Here is a 12,000-nt window from a genome sequence, read left to right on the forward strand (position 1 = left end):
TAGGTGAAAGCACATGATTGGTTCAAATTATGTGAGTCCCACATGATTTGAATCAATGAGAGAGTTTCACCTATCCATGGAGTAGGATCGAAGCTACCCTGATGAAGTTAAGAGGGAGTTGCAAGTTATTCAAAAAAAAAAAAAAAAACTAATCCCTCTAATAATTCAAAATTAAACTTTGAATTAAATTGGATCGGTTCGGGTCAGCCCTAATGGGCGACCCGTTTATATTTCTTACACAAATACTATCATGTATTTTAAATAAATATAAAGGCTCAGGCTCTTAGGTATTATACGACAAAAAAATTTATAGAATGTCTCAAATATTAATTTGGTGGGAAAAATCACTTATTTGATCCGATCATGAAAAATATTACTTTTTATGCCAAAAAATTTCTTTTTTATCGAAAAAATGAATTGAAATGACTTATCTAATAGATATAGATTCATAAAACTATCTGACATAAAATTAATCTTATTATGGCCCCTTTTGGTTTCAAAAGTCAGACCAAAAAAACACTTTTTTTTTATTAAAAAAAGTGCTTTTCAGTTAACAAGTTGTTTGGTTGACCAAAAAAGTGCTTAAATAAGCACTTTTTAAAGTCAAAATTAGAGCTTTTTTTAAAAGCAAAAAATTGTAGCTTTTAAAAGCACTTATTTTAAAAAATCTCTACAAAATCCAAACGGGTTCTATATCAATACTATATATAAAGCAAGATCACCTTAATGATCTCTTGGTATGCTCACTTCTATTTTTTTTTTTCAAAAAAAGAAAACCTCATGCAAAAAAAAAAAAAATTAAAATCAAATACTTGAAAAAAATCTATATCTATGCAATATTATAAAGGTTGATCACTACATACAAACTGTTTTGGTTGGTTATTGACAAACCAAATTTTTTTTTTTTACCACATTTGCCTCTCATAATGTTATCTTATTTAAGATTTAAAATTTAAAATTAGGCTATCAAAAAATGGTTTTTAAAATTTCAATTGTGGAAGAATTACATGAAATTTTTTCTTGAAATAAACACGTCTTACACACGCAACGCATATGCAACAGACGCTAGTTATATATAAAGCAAGAGCACGTTAGTGATCTTTTGGTATGCTCACTTGTAACTTTTTTTTCAAAAAAAAAACCTCATGCAAAAAAAAAATTAAAATCAAATACTTGAAAAATATAAATTTATATTATATACACACAAAATATAATATTTGAATATAACATTACACATTCAATGCGTTGCGGTGCGGCTAGTATATATATATTAGATTTGATATTATGAGCACTCATGATGTGCACTTTTGTGTGCACCGCTGACATGACATCCTCTACATCCAATAGGTGAACGTCACATCAGCAGGTGCACACATAAGTGCACATGATAGGTGCTCATCATATCAAAACTTTTATATATATATATATATATATATATATATATATATGAGAGGACTTTTTTTTTTAGAGTAATATATTTGAGAAAGACTTAATCTTATTATACTGGGTCAGAATTCAGAAAGCAACAAAAGCATGGGAAAAAAAAACCAAAATAATTGTAGCCACACGCAAGCAACACGATGGCAACCAAGTAACAACTAAAAAACTAATAATATATAAATTCTATGGTCCATAAATTAAATAAAATATATTGTTATTCTATGGTCCATAAATTAAATAAAATATATTGTTATTCTTCTTATTATTATTATTACTATTTTTTTCCGTTCAACTTATTTAGATTTAAGAAAACGTTTGGAAATATAACATTTTATAAAGCAATTTCACATTGTAAGATTTTAATATGATAAAAAAATTGTGTAAGTAATTAATAATAATAATTTTAATAGAACTAAATTGATTTAAAAAAAAATTGGATAGAAAACGCTAAATATGAAAAGTGTAATATATAGTTGAGACGAAACCAAAAAAGAAATGCAAAACAAATAAATAAATAAATACGTAATATTATTATTATTATTATTATTATTATTATATAATAAAGAACAACCCCTCTCGCCTATGAGAAAAGCCAAAAGGCAAAAATCAACCTCCCAATAAAAAAACCAAGAAGTCCTGGTAATGGACATTCGTCTAAAATACAAACTCACTTGAAAAAACCAAAAATGGTGGCGGAGGCGGAGACGGCGGCGCTCATATTCACCTACGGCACTCTCAAGCGGGGATTCTCCAATCACCCGCTGTTGCAGGACATGATGGCCACCGGAGACGCTTCCTACGTCGGATCCTACCGCACCCGCGAAAGGCTCCCCCTCGTCTGCGGCCCCTACCGCGTTCCGTTCCTCCTCAACCTCCCCGGCCGCGGCCAACGAGTCTCCGGCGAGCTCTACGCCGTCTCGCAGCGGGCGCTGGAGAAGATGGACGAGTTAGAGGGCCTGCAGAGAGGGCATTACGAGAGGCTGGCCATCGACCTGGTGCGCGGCGACGATGATGATGAGAAGAAGAGGCCGCCGGATCCCACGCCGGCGCAGGCGTACTACGCCCACCGGAGCTACGCGGAGGAGATGTGGAAGAAGAACGGGGAGGAGGGATATCACTGTTACACGGAGAAAGTTGCGAGGGGATACGTCAGGCGTAAAGATCGCCCGCAAACGCTTACTTTCTTGGATCAAATTCGTCTCTTTCTCAATCAATGAATGAGAGACATTATATGTTTGTGTGATTGAAATTACAGATTGAATATATATAATCTCTCTTCCCCATTTTTAATTTTTGCCCACAATAACATTCATTTCTGTCAAGCTCGGGTTTTAATTTGTCTGCTTGACGATTACTAATTCGAACAAAACTCGAGCCCAGATAATTCTATTTATTTCTCGAGTTTCGAGCATGCTCACAGAAAGTGGATGATGCCCATGGAATCTGTTCAAGAATATGGTTGATTGTAATTCACTTGTTTTTCATGATTTAGATTTTTATAGGATATATGAAAAGAAATGCCAAGGAGAATACAAAAAAATCATAATATTACAGCAGCAGGTCACTTTGAACTACAACAAATGTTTTGCATCCAGTTCTATGTTACATCTTGCAAGAAATGATATGGTACATAAACCAACTGATCTATCTGAATGTTGATCTGGGAAAATAATTGAGAGGTGGAGACGAGTCGAGATATAAAATGACACGACTCCTAACCTTATTTTTCTTTGAATTCATTGAGTTCCATCAGTGGTTGTGACCTGAAGAGGCAATGCCAATCAAACACACTAAGAAACACATGATACCGAAGATGAACATGATGAATTCATTAAAAACAATTTCCTAGGTATGGTGATGTAAGGGATTATGTTAAAAACTCTGTTAACCAAGAAGAAAAATGAGTCAAATCGTGTCACCCGTGATACCAATCTTACAAGTTTCTAGTTTATCATTATTAATATTTGTAGCACATCACATGAGGAAACAGAACAAGGACTCGCAAACTGCACGATTGGCTGAGTTTTGTGGACTGCTGCAATCTATTGTTACATCATTGAAAAACATAATGTTCTGAATCGAAAAAGGGAAGGTATACCATGGTTGTTTTGGTTACAATCTTCCTTTGATTCCATGAATAACCGGTCAAATAAGGAATGTTGCCAACATTTAGATTTCACTCCCTTTTTCACTCACTTAGTTGCGTGATCTCGTCAAGAATATTACTTTCAGTTCATTAAACAGCATGCATATGATTGGAAGTGTGAAATCTATAGCTTAACAGGAGTCCTTGATTCACCTAAACTTCATCCTTTGTTTCAGCTTGAGAGCTTCGCCCTGATAAGAACCACCAAAGATTAAACGCCATTACCCTGTTTACCATTGCTCATCTACATCCAAAGCGACGACTTCATATTACAGTTGGCAACACAGTTACCTACTTGTCAGTTTTAGCTCTACAGAGAGTCATGTTTTTTACATTTTTTGGATCCATGAGCCAACGAAAAATTAATTTCTCAAGCGGAAAGCAATTCAGAGTCAGATTTACAACTCTATGGATAAAAAGTTAGAACACAGCTTCTTCTCCTCGCATTTTCATTTGCATTTACCCCATAACTATAAAGCAATCCTTTTATCACCAGAAACTTCATAGTATCACCAGAAACTTAGTATTAATATGATATGACATGCACCAATGGCCCCAAACCATTTGGAAGCATGAACATGTGGCAATGATGTTGGAACTCTATTTGAAAAGCTAATTAAAAAAAAACTCTTACAACAGAGAGTAGAACTAGCAGGCATACCAAATTGACGTGTGACTAATGCCAAGCCCATTACAGGTAAGTATCATCCCTTTAAATCTGGACAAATACTCCTGTATCAAAGGTAAATCTTATCAACAAACAAGTATCAAAGTCCAGTGTATCCAAAATGTTGAGTTACCAGGGATTGAAACAAGAAGTTCCGAAAAGAAACCAAAATATTCGGTATAAAAAAAAACGACCACACGACCAACACTAACCCGTAAAGTATATTTTTCAATCTCATAATTTCCATTCAGATCGTACTCCAATCGTTTATCAGGATCACTTAACACTGCAAAGAAATGTGAAGAAAAATGTTACCCACGACATAACATAATCATCGGAAAATAGGTTTAGACATATTACAGTCCTGTGCTGACAAGTAATGGTTGTTGCAATGTGTGGCATGTCAAAAGTTTATAGATTGGAATTGTATATAATATTATTTTCACCAGTCATTTTTTGGATTTCGATGATTAGTCATCCAGTTTTAAAGATCCTGATTCCTGACCATAAAATAAGCACTTGGAAGGCAACCCCGACTATACCTCTTGTCTAAAAAATATAGAAAGAATCAGGTAACGGTGTCGACATTACAAATAAGAACTTGACAATCCTCGTCTTCTTAAAAAATAAATGATGCTAAAATTTGAGTCTTACTTCCTGCCTGATAAATTATCTTTGTTTCATGTGATTTTGAAGTTGAGATCATAACACAAGCACAAAACTCAGCACTTACTGGGTTCCTATAAAGGAAGTGTACAAGAGATTTTTTTTAAGCATTGTAAAAGACTGCTGATATGGCGAAACCAGCGGTTTTACCATTTCCGGTCGTGGAATATTCTTTGACTCATCCGACTTAGTCGGCACTCGGCAGAAACTTCAATAATTTGTGTCACTCTCGATATAACAATTTCTCTCTCAATTTCCATTCAAATTTCGTCATCACAAATTTTCCATTCAATTTTACTTCCCTAAATATCATACATATTCTAAAATACCCCATCCGCAACACCTCTACCTAAATTATTTTCCCTACACAGGTGAGAGCTTTTGAGTGTGAGGTATGTGGTACTTACGGATGAAAACTGCGGGCATTTCAACTAAAACAATATATTTTTGAATTTTCTTAACAATATACTCTGGCAAATTGCCCAAATGAACAATTATTGCTGCCAAAAAATGTACAAATATTTTTAAAATATAAAAACCAGCCAAAATCTGCCGATGGCCAATTTGGGTCAGCTAGTTCCACTGAACCAGCCCACCAAAAGTTTTTTTTTTTTCCAAGAAAGAAATCAAGCGTCGATACTGCCGACTGGGTTGGTAGAGTTGAAGCATATTCTGCCAATCTGTTTGGTGTTTTGTTTCTGCCAACAATAAAATGGCAAAACCGGCAGTCTTTTACAATATTTTTTTTAAAAAAAAAAACTTAAAAGAAGAAGGCCACAAAGCTGCTTTTACCAAGGTTGAACAAAGATCATACTTAATCAATTGATTTTGATTGCAGGTTCCCAATAATTTGTCAAAGGGAAACATTTTTTGCAATCGATTAAAATTGCGGCTTGCACAAGTAAGACCAAATAATTCATATGCTGACAAACAAATCACCGGTGTAGGCTTCGTTGATCTCTTGAAATTTTTCAGTAAGAGCACAGTCTCCCTTGTGTTTATCAGGATGCCATTTCTGCAGAACAATAAACAAGATCAAGAAAGTTCCCAGAAAATATCAATCAGGACCCTTCGTATGGATGGTTCAGAGAAGATAAAATGCCTACCAATGCCAGCTTCCGATAATTCAATTTGATTGTCTCATCAGTTGCATCATAGTCTACTTCTAAAACCTTGTAGTAATCCTAAAACACCAAGAAATCAAAACAATACCAAGTTACATGAGAAGATTAATCATAAGCAGTTAGTACTTTGACTTTAGCTTCCACGAGAAAGGATTGAAATTGGATTAAAGAATAAATCAAGAGCCTAATTTAGCATGCTCAATTTTATTTCTGAATTTACTTTAGCATTCAAAGGTGAATTCCGTTTTGGTTTGAGCTAAGCTCATAAAATTTGGGCAAACAATCTATTTGCCCAAAGTAGCAAGTTATGCCTAATTGCTGCTGGTTTTAACCCTTGTACCTGAACATACACACATCTATTCGATTTCCTTAGCACCCATATGATAAGTTAAAGCGAATATGTTTCAGAAAATTGTGACTAACATATGCCCAAAATTCCAAGATTACATAGTTCCGGAGGACGTCCCGTGTTTCTTCTGCTTCAACCACAGGGATATCATAAATAAGTCGGAAAGCTAATTTTAAGTCACACAGAAAGAAAGAAAGAAAGAAAGAAAGAAAGAAAGAAAGAAAGAGGAATATGTACTAGCAAGTAAAGAGCACCAGAAGAGAACTACTACCGTAGCTCAAAACTAACAGTAACAAGGATTAAAACCTTAAAGAAAGTCACTTTCGGTCAATCAAAACAATCGGAATTCATGTGCCAAACAAAATTTCACGAAAAACAATCAAGATTGCGAAAAAAACATTCAGCGATAGCTTCGAAATTGCGTACCTTGGAGGTGCTTCGATGGTTATCGTCCATAAGCAGCGGCGAATAATTGAAGCTACAAAGAGATTCATTTGATGGAAAAATTCAGACACAGAGTTTCGCACATGGGAATGAAGAATGGATAGGATCGTTGTCAATGGAGAGAGATCATTCAAGTTGAGGGAGGGAATGGGCTCATTGGGCTAAATAAGGGCACAAACACTTTCAGTATTTTTTATTTCTTCCCAATATTTTTTTTAAAATGTTGGACGAGTAATGTTCGATCGTATTACTCAATGTACATCGAAAAATATCCATCACTGGATCTATGGATAAACAAAAGGGCTTCCGTCAGCATCACGTTCGATCAAACCCATTCACTATTTTGGGTTTTATTTTTTATTTTTTATTTTTGAAAAAAAAAATGTCAGAGAGTTTTGAAAACAAGCAAAATTTTCATATTCACGATAAACAGATGAAGTAAATGTAATTCATTATTTATTTTTTGACTGGAAACGGAGGGGCCATTTAAATATATAGGTCTGATCTTGTTTTCAATTCAATAAAAGGGACTCTTGACTTTTAATTTAGTCAAAGGGTCTCAATTAAGGGTAGTTTGGTCTTTTTTTAAAAAAAAAAAAAAATTTATGTCCAACTCTTATTTTTTCTCTTTCCTCCTGAACTCTAACCACTAAACCACCAATATTTTTGATAATAATACTACACAATAAAATATATATTGGGAAAGCGGTCGACCGCTTTCCCAAAGCGGTCGACCGCTTTGTGATTTTAACAAAAAAAAAAAAAGAAGAAGAAGAGGAGGGAAAATGAGGAAGAAAAGAGAGAAATAAGACAGAAAAAAAAACAACGTAGAGACTTGAAAAAAAGAAGAAAGGAGGAGAGAGAAAACACTTAAAGCAGGGACAATATAATTTTTTCGATTAGAGGTCTATCTATTGAATTAAAAACAAGACCAGGTCCATATCCTTTATTTTCCCGGAAACGGAGCATCATGCCTTTCAACATTATCTGTCTTGCACAATAACATTCAGATTCAAATTTCCGTCCATGTATATTATTAATCTTCTCACTGAGTTAAGGCCTTCGAAATTTGATAGCATTGGATATGTGTAACATTAAAATACTTTTTTTTAAAAGAATTTTACCAAAGGAAATGATGTATTTTTATTTTATTTTTTTTTTGTGACGTGTGAACCCGCAACCTTTACCTTTTGGTGCGCTCTGGATAAAACCCCGGACTAACGCAATAGCCTGCAAACTACGTTAGTCAGGTAAATCACATTGGGCAAACCCTGTGTGACAGACTAGTCCAAGAAAGTGTTGGCAGGGAGAATCAAACTCCTATCCTCTGCCCAAGAGTTCACCTACTCCACCAACTTGAACACCTCTTGGGGGCATATGATGTATTTTTATCAATTAGGGGAGAATGGGGATATAGGATTTTAAAATGGAAGAAAAAAAAAAGGATAAAATGGAAGGGGGAAAAAACGAGATTTTCGATCTGATTCTTCTACGAGTTCCTTCGGTGGGGTATTTTAAAATTCGTCAGCTCAAATGACCTTTCTAAACTTTTCATATATTTTTTTCCTCAATTTGCTGCAAAATTTCTCTTTTAGAATTTTCATTATTCTTTCGATGTTTCGTTCTTTGTCCGGAGTTCTTCAATTTAGATTACAAGATAATAAAGGAAAAGTGCACCATAGAATGACCCTTACTATATTGTTTACTGACTCAATAGACAGTAGACATTTAGTGAAAGGCCGTCGACAATCTACTGACCTTCACTAGAGTCAGTAGTTTAAATATCTATTTACTGATCGTAAAAGTAACCTCGCAAGAGTTATTTTTTTCTTGAAAATTGATCTCAACCTTATAATTCTGTATTAGCCTTGAACTTGAATAATAATAAAAAATAAAAAATAAAAAATAAAAAATAAAAAAAAGGTAAATCACTGTTTAATTTGCTCGTTTTTTTTTTGGGCAAGAATTTTACTTATTTTATTACTTCTCCAATGTCAATTTGATATTGGTTTTAAACGATAGTTGGCATCATGTGCGTAGGCCATCCCTTCTCGAAAGTGTATATACACTATATAACATACTAACAGAATCTAATTCGTCTTAAAATTTTCAAATTTTAGTCCTCTTTGTCTTCGCCAAATTCATCCATAATGAATTATGAATGTAACACCACGTCAAAAAACAATAAGCCATCCTTTTTGCATATAACATTGGACCTAAATAGGGAAAAAATGTATGACAAAAGTATTTCTTCGATCTCAAATACTTACCTTGCATTCAAATCTAACTTACCTTCCCCATGCCACTCGCTTTGCAGCGATGTGTCTCCATTTTCGGTTTCGTCATCATTCAAGAAGTCCTCGGATGGCTCCTTGTCATCTTCATTGATCATGTCGTCCTGATCATGCCCACCACCCATGTCAGGGCCGAGCGATGAGATGTTACCACGAGTACCTGTTCGCATTGGGGCTCGTGCCATCATCTCAGCATGAGCCTGTGACTCTGCCCGAGCTTGCTCCATTTGAACCATGGCAGCCATTCGCATATTGGCTTCATGAGTTTCTCTACTGACTTTTTGTCTAGAATCCATTTTGGCCTTCAATTCAAATAATGCTTGCTTCTCTTCATTCAAGAGAAATTGTTCCATCATCAACTTCTCCTCTGTCCGAAACTCCCCAAGACCCCGCTTACGGTAAATCATGTTGAATGCAAGGACTTGTTTTTCAAATGTGGTGGTGAACTCCGCAACTTTGGCAGCAATATTATGGTCCCATTGCTGAGAGCGGGAAAGTACTTGACCGGTTGTGTCTGAATCTAGTATCTTGTCATCTTCCTCTGCTTCATAGTCAGCCACCACATGGTATGGTAATAGCCTACATCGTATTCAACAGAAAGATTAGTTATAAAAACAAGCAACAGCCAGCAACCAACAACCAAAAGCACCTACTCCTAATTCCAAGATATCATTTTTAGTTCAAACAAATTCGATCTAGGGAATTTCAACAGTTCAAAATGCACAGCAAACATACTCCCCTCTATATCGAGGAACGGTCACATGGTACATGCCATGTCCAAACACAGAAAACTAATTTAACAGCTCGATTCTAAAAAAGACATTTTTCTTGAAGAAATCAAAATTCAATTAACATAAAAAATAAGTTCGTCCGAGTTAGACAAAACTCCTGAGAGACCCTGGTTTTTTCTGCTTTTTCATAACTAGGCCAAGTGACAAATTTTACTGCAAATTTTTAGCATAGCTTAGCTTCCGATAATCTGCTTCAAGTGAAGTAAACTGTAAATGACTAGTTGGCTCGCACTAGAAAATTCATGAATATGAAGTCGGAGAAGATAGGAGCAATCACTCCACTTACCACTAACTCACTGAAAACAAATCAAGCTTGAGTCGAGCTTTTAAAATTTTTATACTCTCATCTAGACTTGAAAATTATCAATCTTGAGCTAGCTACTCAATGAGAAAATTTATAATCTATAATCCAATATCAAGTGCGAATAAGGATATTGAACATTGTATTATGTAAAGAAGATTGAATAAAAAAAGTTTTGAATCAATACAGATTACATTATATATATATTAAAAAAGTTCTTAATCCCACATGAATTTCGAACAATTATGTAAAAGGTCAAGCATGGCCATAATCAAGTTCGAGGAGTCCACACTTCGTGACTGGCATGTCTCAGCAGACCCCCGATTCTCTGCCACTATACATGAGCAAAAGGCATATGAACTAACTAAGCTAAATAATTAGAACAAATCCTTGAGCAAGGTGTTAATTTTCATTTCTATTTTATTTTTAACATTTCGGTTTTTGCATCCACCCGAAACTAAATCGAGATTGCCAGGTGGCAAATGACGAAATTAAGATCAGGACAATCAAAGCCCCCGGACAGTAATAAGATGGGGTCACAAAAGAGGATGAGCTGTTCAAAACCAAGAATGGCAGTGAAAAATAAAACCACTTAGAATCGAAATACCAGTAACATTGTTCATCAACACGGGCAAGAGAATTGATTATCGAAATTGTAAAACCGATTTCGGGAGAGAGGAACAGAAAAGAACCTGTGGCAAGCGTCCTCGAGGGATGAGAAAGGCCGGCTGTAATCCGGACGGCAAACTCGCCAGGCATCCTGATAAGACAGCTGCAGAGATGCCTTGAAATGCTGGGGTGTGTTAGAATTAGCAGCAGCAGAATTCACGTTAGGGTTAGGGTTAGGGTTAGGGTTAGGGTTAGGAGTGGGATGATTAGGGATCTGTGGAGGTGGACGTTGGTGAAGCAGAGCCTGCTGCGGCCGGAGATGGGCGTCGATATTGGAGGGAAAGCGAGCGACGGCTTCGTTCCGCCGCTGGATCTGCTGTAGCAGAAGCTGTTGCTGTTGCTGTTGCTGTTGCTGCATCAAATGCTTCGCCTCCTCCATTTTCTTCCTTCTTCAATTGACAAAGTCTGATGGATGATTTGTAGCTGTGATTTATTCAAAATTTTCCCTTCCTGTCCTATTAATTCATTATTGATATCTTCAAATATTACATCACTATTAAAGTTACCAAGAACAAGCAATCGGACATATTAAGTATCATAATCCTAACATTATTTTATTACTGTCTAATTTTATTTTTAGTTACGTTGGGTTCATATATTTTTATGAACGTACGTGTCCAAATCAATTTATGTTAGATTAATTCAATTCACATATAAATCCGATCAATTTATAAAGTGAAAAGTAATATTATTGGTAAAAAAATAAAAACAAAAACAAAAATATATTTTTATGGATTTGATTGAATAAGATATTTATTTTTAAAAATTAACTCTTGAGTTGATCGATCTTACAAGAGTTTTTATTAAGTTTATATAGTTTTTTTTTTGCACCAAATCCCCGAAATATCGAAAATAAACGTTTCACTCATATGAAAATAAATAGGCATTATAGCCCTTGTATTTTTATAGAAGTTGCACACGAGCCCCGGGTCCAAACACGCGATCAAAGTAGCTGAGATTTTATCAAATTGCTCTCTACTATTATTTATTTATGGATGAGATTAAATAAACGAATTATGAAAAATTGCATAAACTATCCCCTGTAAAAAAAAAAAGTATTAGCTAGAAAATCCCCGTGTTTTTAAATTTCGAGCTCACGCACCCTTGCC

At 35.1% G+C, this 12,000-nt stretch overlaps 3 protein-coding genes across 5 annotated transcripts; 1 reads left to right on the forward strand and 2 right to left on the reverse strand.

The window, feature by feature from the left end:
- Positions 1 to 2,021: 2,021 nt before the first annotated feature.
- LOC140871476 (putative gamma-glutamylcyclotransferase At3g02910) lies at positions 2,022 to 2,723 on the forward strand. Its single transcript, XM_073274005.1, has one exon. It carries the CDS (start codon positions 2,127 to 2,129, stop codon positions 2,655 to 2,657), a length of 531 nt encoding a protein of 176 aa, XP_073130106.1. The 5' UTR covers positions 2,022 to 2,126; the 3' UTR covers positions 2,658 to 2,723.
- A 137-nt stretch (positions 2,724 to 2,860) lies between these two features.
- LOC140871477 (uncharacterized) lies at positions 2,861 to 7,054 on the reverse strand. Of its 3 annotated transcripts, none has more exons than XM_073274007.1 (6): positions 6,819 to 7,048; positions 6,026 to 6,103; positions 5,859 to 5,934; positions 4,466 to 4,539; positions 4,248 to 4,318; positions 2,861 to 3,203 (listed from the first exon to the last, which is right to left on the reverse strand). In XM_073274007.1, the coding sequence occupies exons 1-6, from the start codon at positions 6,846 to 6,848 to the stop codon at positions 3,161 to 3,163; spliced, it is 372 nt and encodes a 123-aa protein (XP_073130108.1). In that variant the 5' UTR covers positions 6,849 to 7,048; the 3' UTR covers positions 2,861 to 3,160. The 3 variants fall into 3 exon arrangements, with proteins under 3 accessions (XP_073130108.1, XP_073130109.1, XP_073130110.1); XM_073274008.1 differs by lacking the exon at positions 2,861 to 3,203 and adding an exon at positions 3,210 to 3,777 and having other exon boundaries at positions 6,819 to 7,054; XM_073274009.1 differs by lacking the exon at positions 2,861 to 3,203 and adding an exon at positions 3,210 to 3,830 and having other exon boundaries at positions 6,819 to 7,053.
- Positions 7,055 to 8,658: 1,604 nt separating this feature from the next.
- LOC140872069 (uncharacterized) lies at positions 8,659 to 11,422 on the reverse strand. The gene is made up of 2 exons (XM_073274799.1): positions 10,915 to 11,422; positions 8,659 to 9,709 (listed from the first exon to the last, which is right to left on the reverse strand). The coding sequence occupies exons 1-2, from the start codon at positions 11,268 to 11,270 to the stop codon at positions 9,103 to 9,105; spliced, it is 963 nt and encodes a 320-aa protein (XP_073130900.1). The 5' UTR covers positions 11,271 to 11,422; the 3' UTR covers positions 8,659 to 9,102.
- Between the last annotated feature and the right edge of the window lie 578 nt (positions 11,423 to 12,000).

The sequence above is a fragment of the Henckelia pumila genome, unplaced genomic scaffold (genome assembly GCF_033568475.1).
Source record: "Henckelia pumila isolate YLH828 unplaced genomic scaffold, ASM3356847v2 CTG_461:::fragment_3, whole genome shotgun sequence".
Lineage (NCBI taxonomy): Eukaryota > Viridiplantae > Streptophyta > Magnoliopsida > Lamiales > Gesneriaceae > Henckelia > Henckelia pumila.

What these genes read in the sequence shown, in the direction of transcription:
- LOC140871476 (XM_073274005.1), top strand. Translation starts at nt 2,127, where the DNA reads ATGGTGGCGGAGGCGGAGACGGCGGCGCTCATATTCACCTACGGCACT.
- LOC140871477 (XM_073274007.1), bottom strand. Translation starts at nt 6,848, where the DNA reads ATGGACGATAACCATCGAAGCACCTCCAAG. An exon ending in ATTATCGGAAGCTGGCATTG is followed by an intron (nt 5,935 to 6,025) that starts GTAGGCATTTTA and finishes ATTGTTCTGCAG; the next exon opens with AAATGGCATCCTGATAAACA. An exon ending in GATCAACGAAGCCTACACCG is followed by an intron (nt 4,540 to 5,858) that starts GTGATTTGTTTG and finishes ATTTCTTTGCAG; the next exon opens with TGTTAAGTGATCCTGATAAA.
- LOC140872069 (XM_073274799.1), bottom strand. Translation starts at nt 11,270, where the DNA reads ATGGAGGAGGCGAAGCATTTGATGCAGCAACAGCAACAGCAACAGCAA. An exon ending in CTCGAGGACGCTTGCCACAG is followed by an intron (nt 9,710 to 10,914) that starts GTTCTTTTCTGT and finishes AATACGATGTAG; the next exon opens with GCTATTACCATACCATGTGG.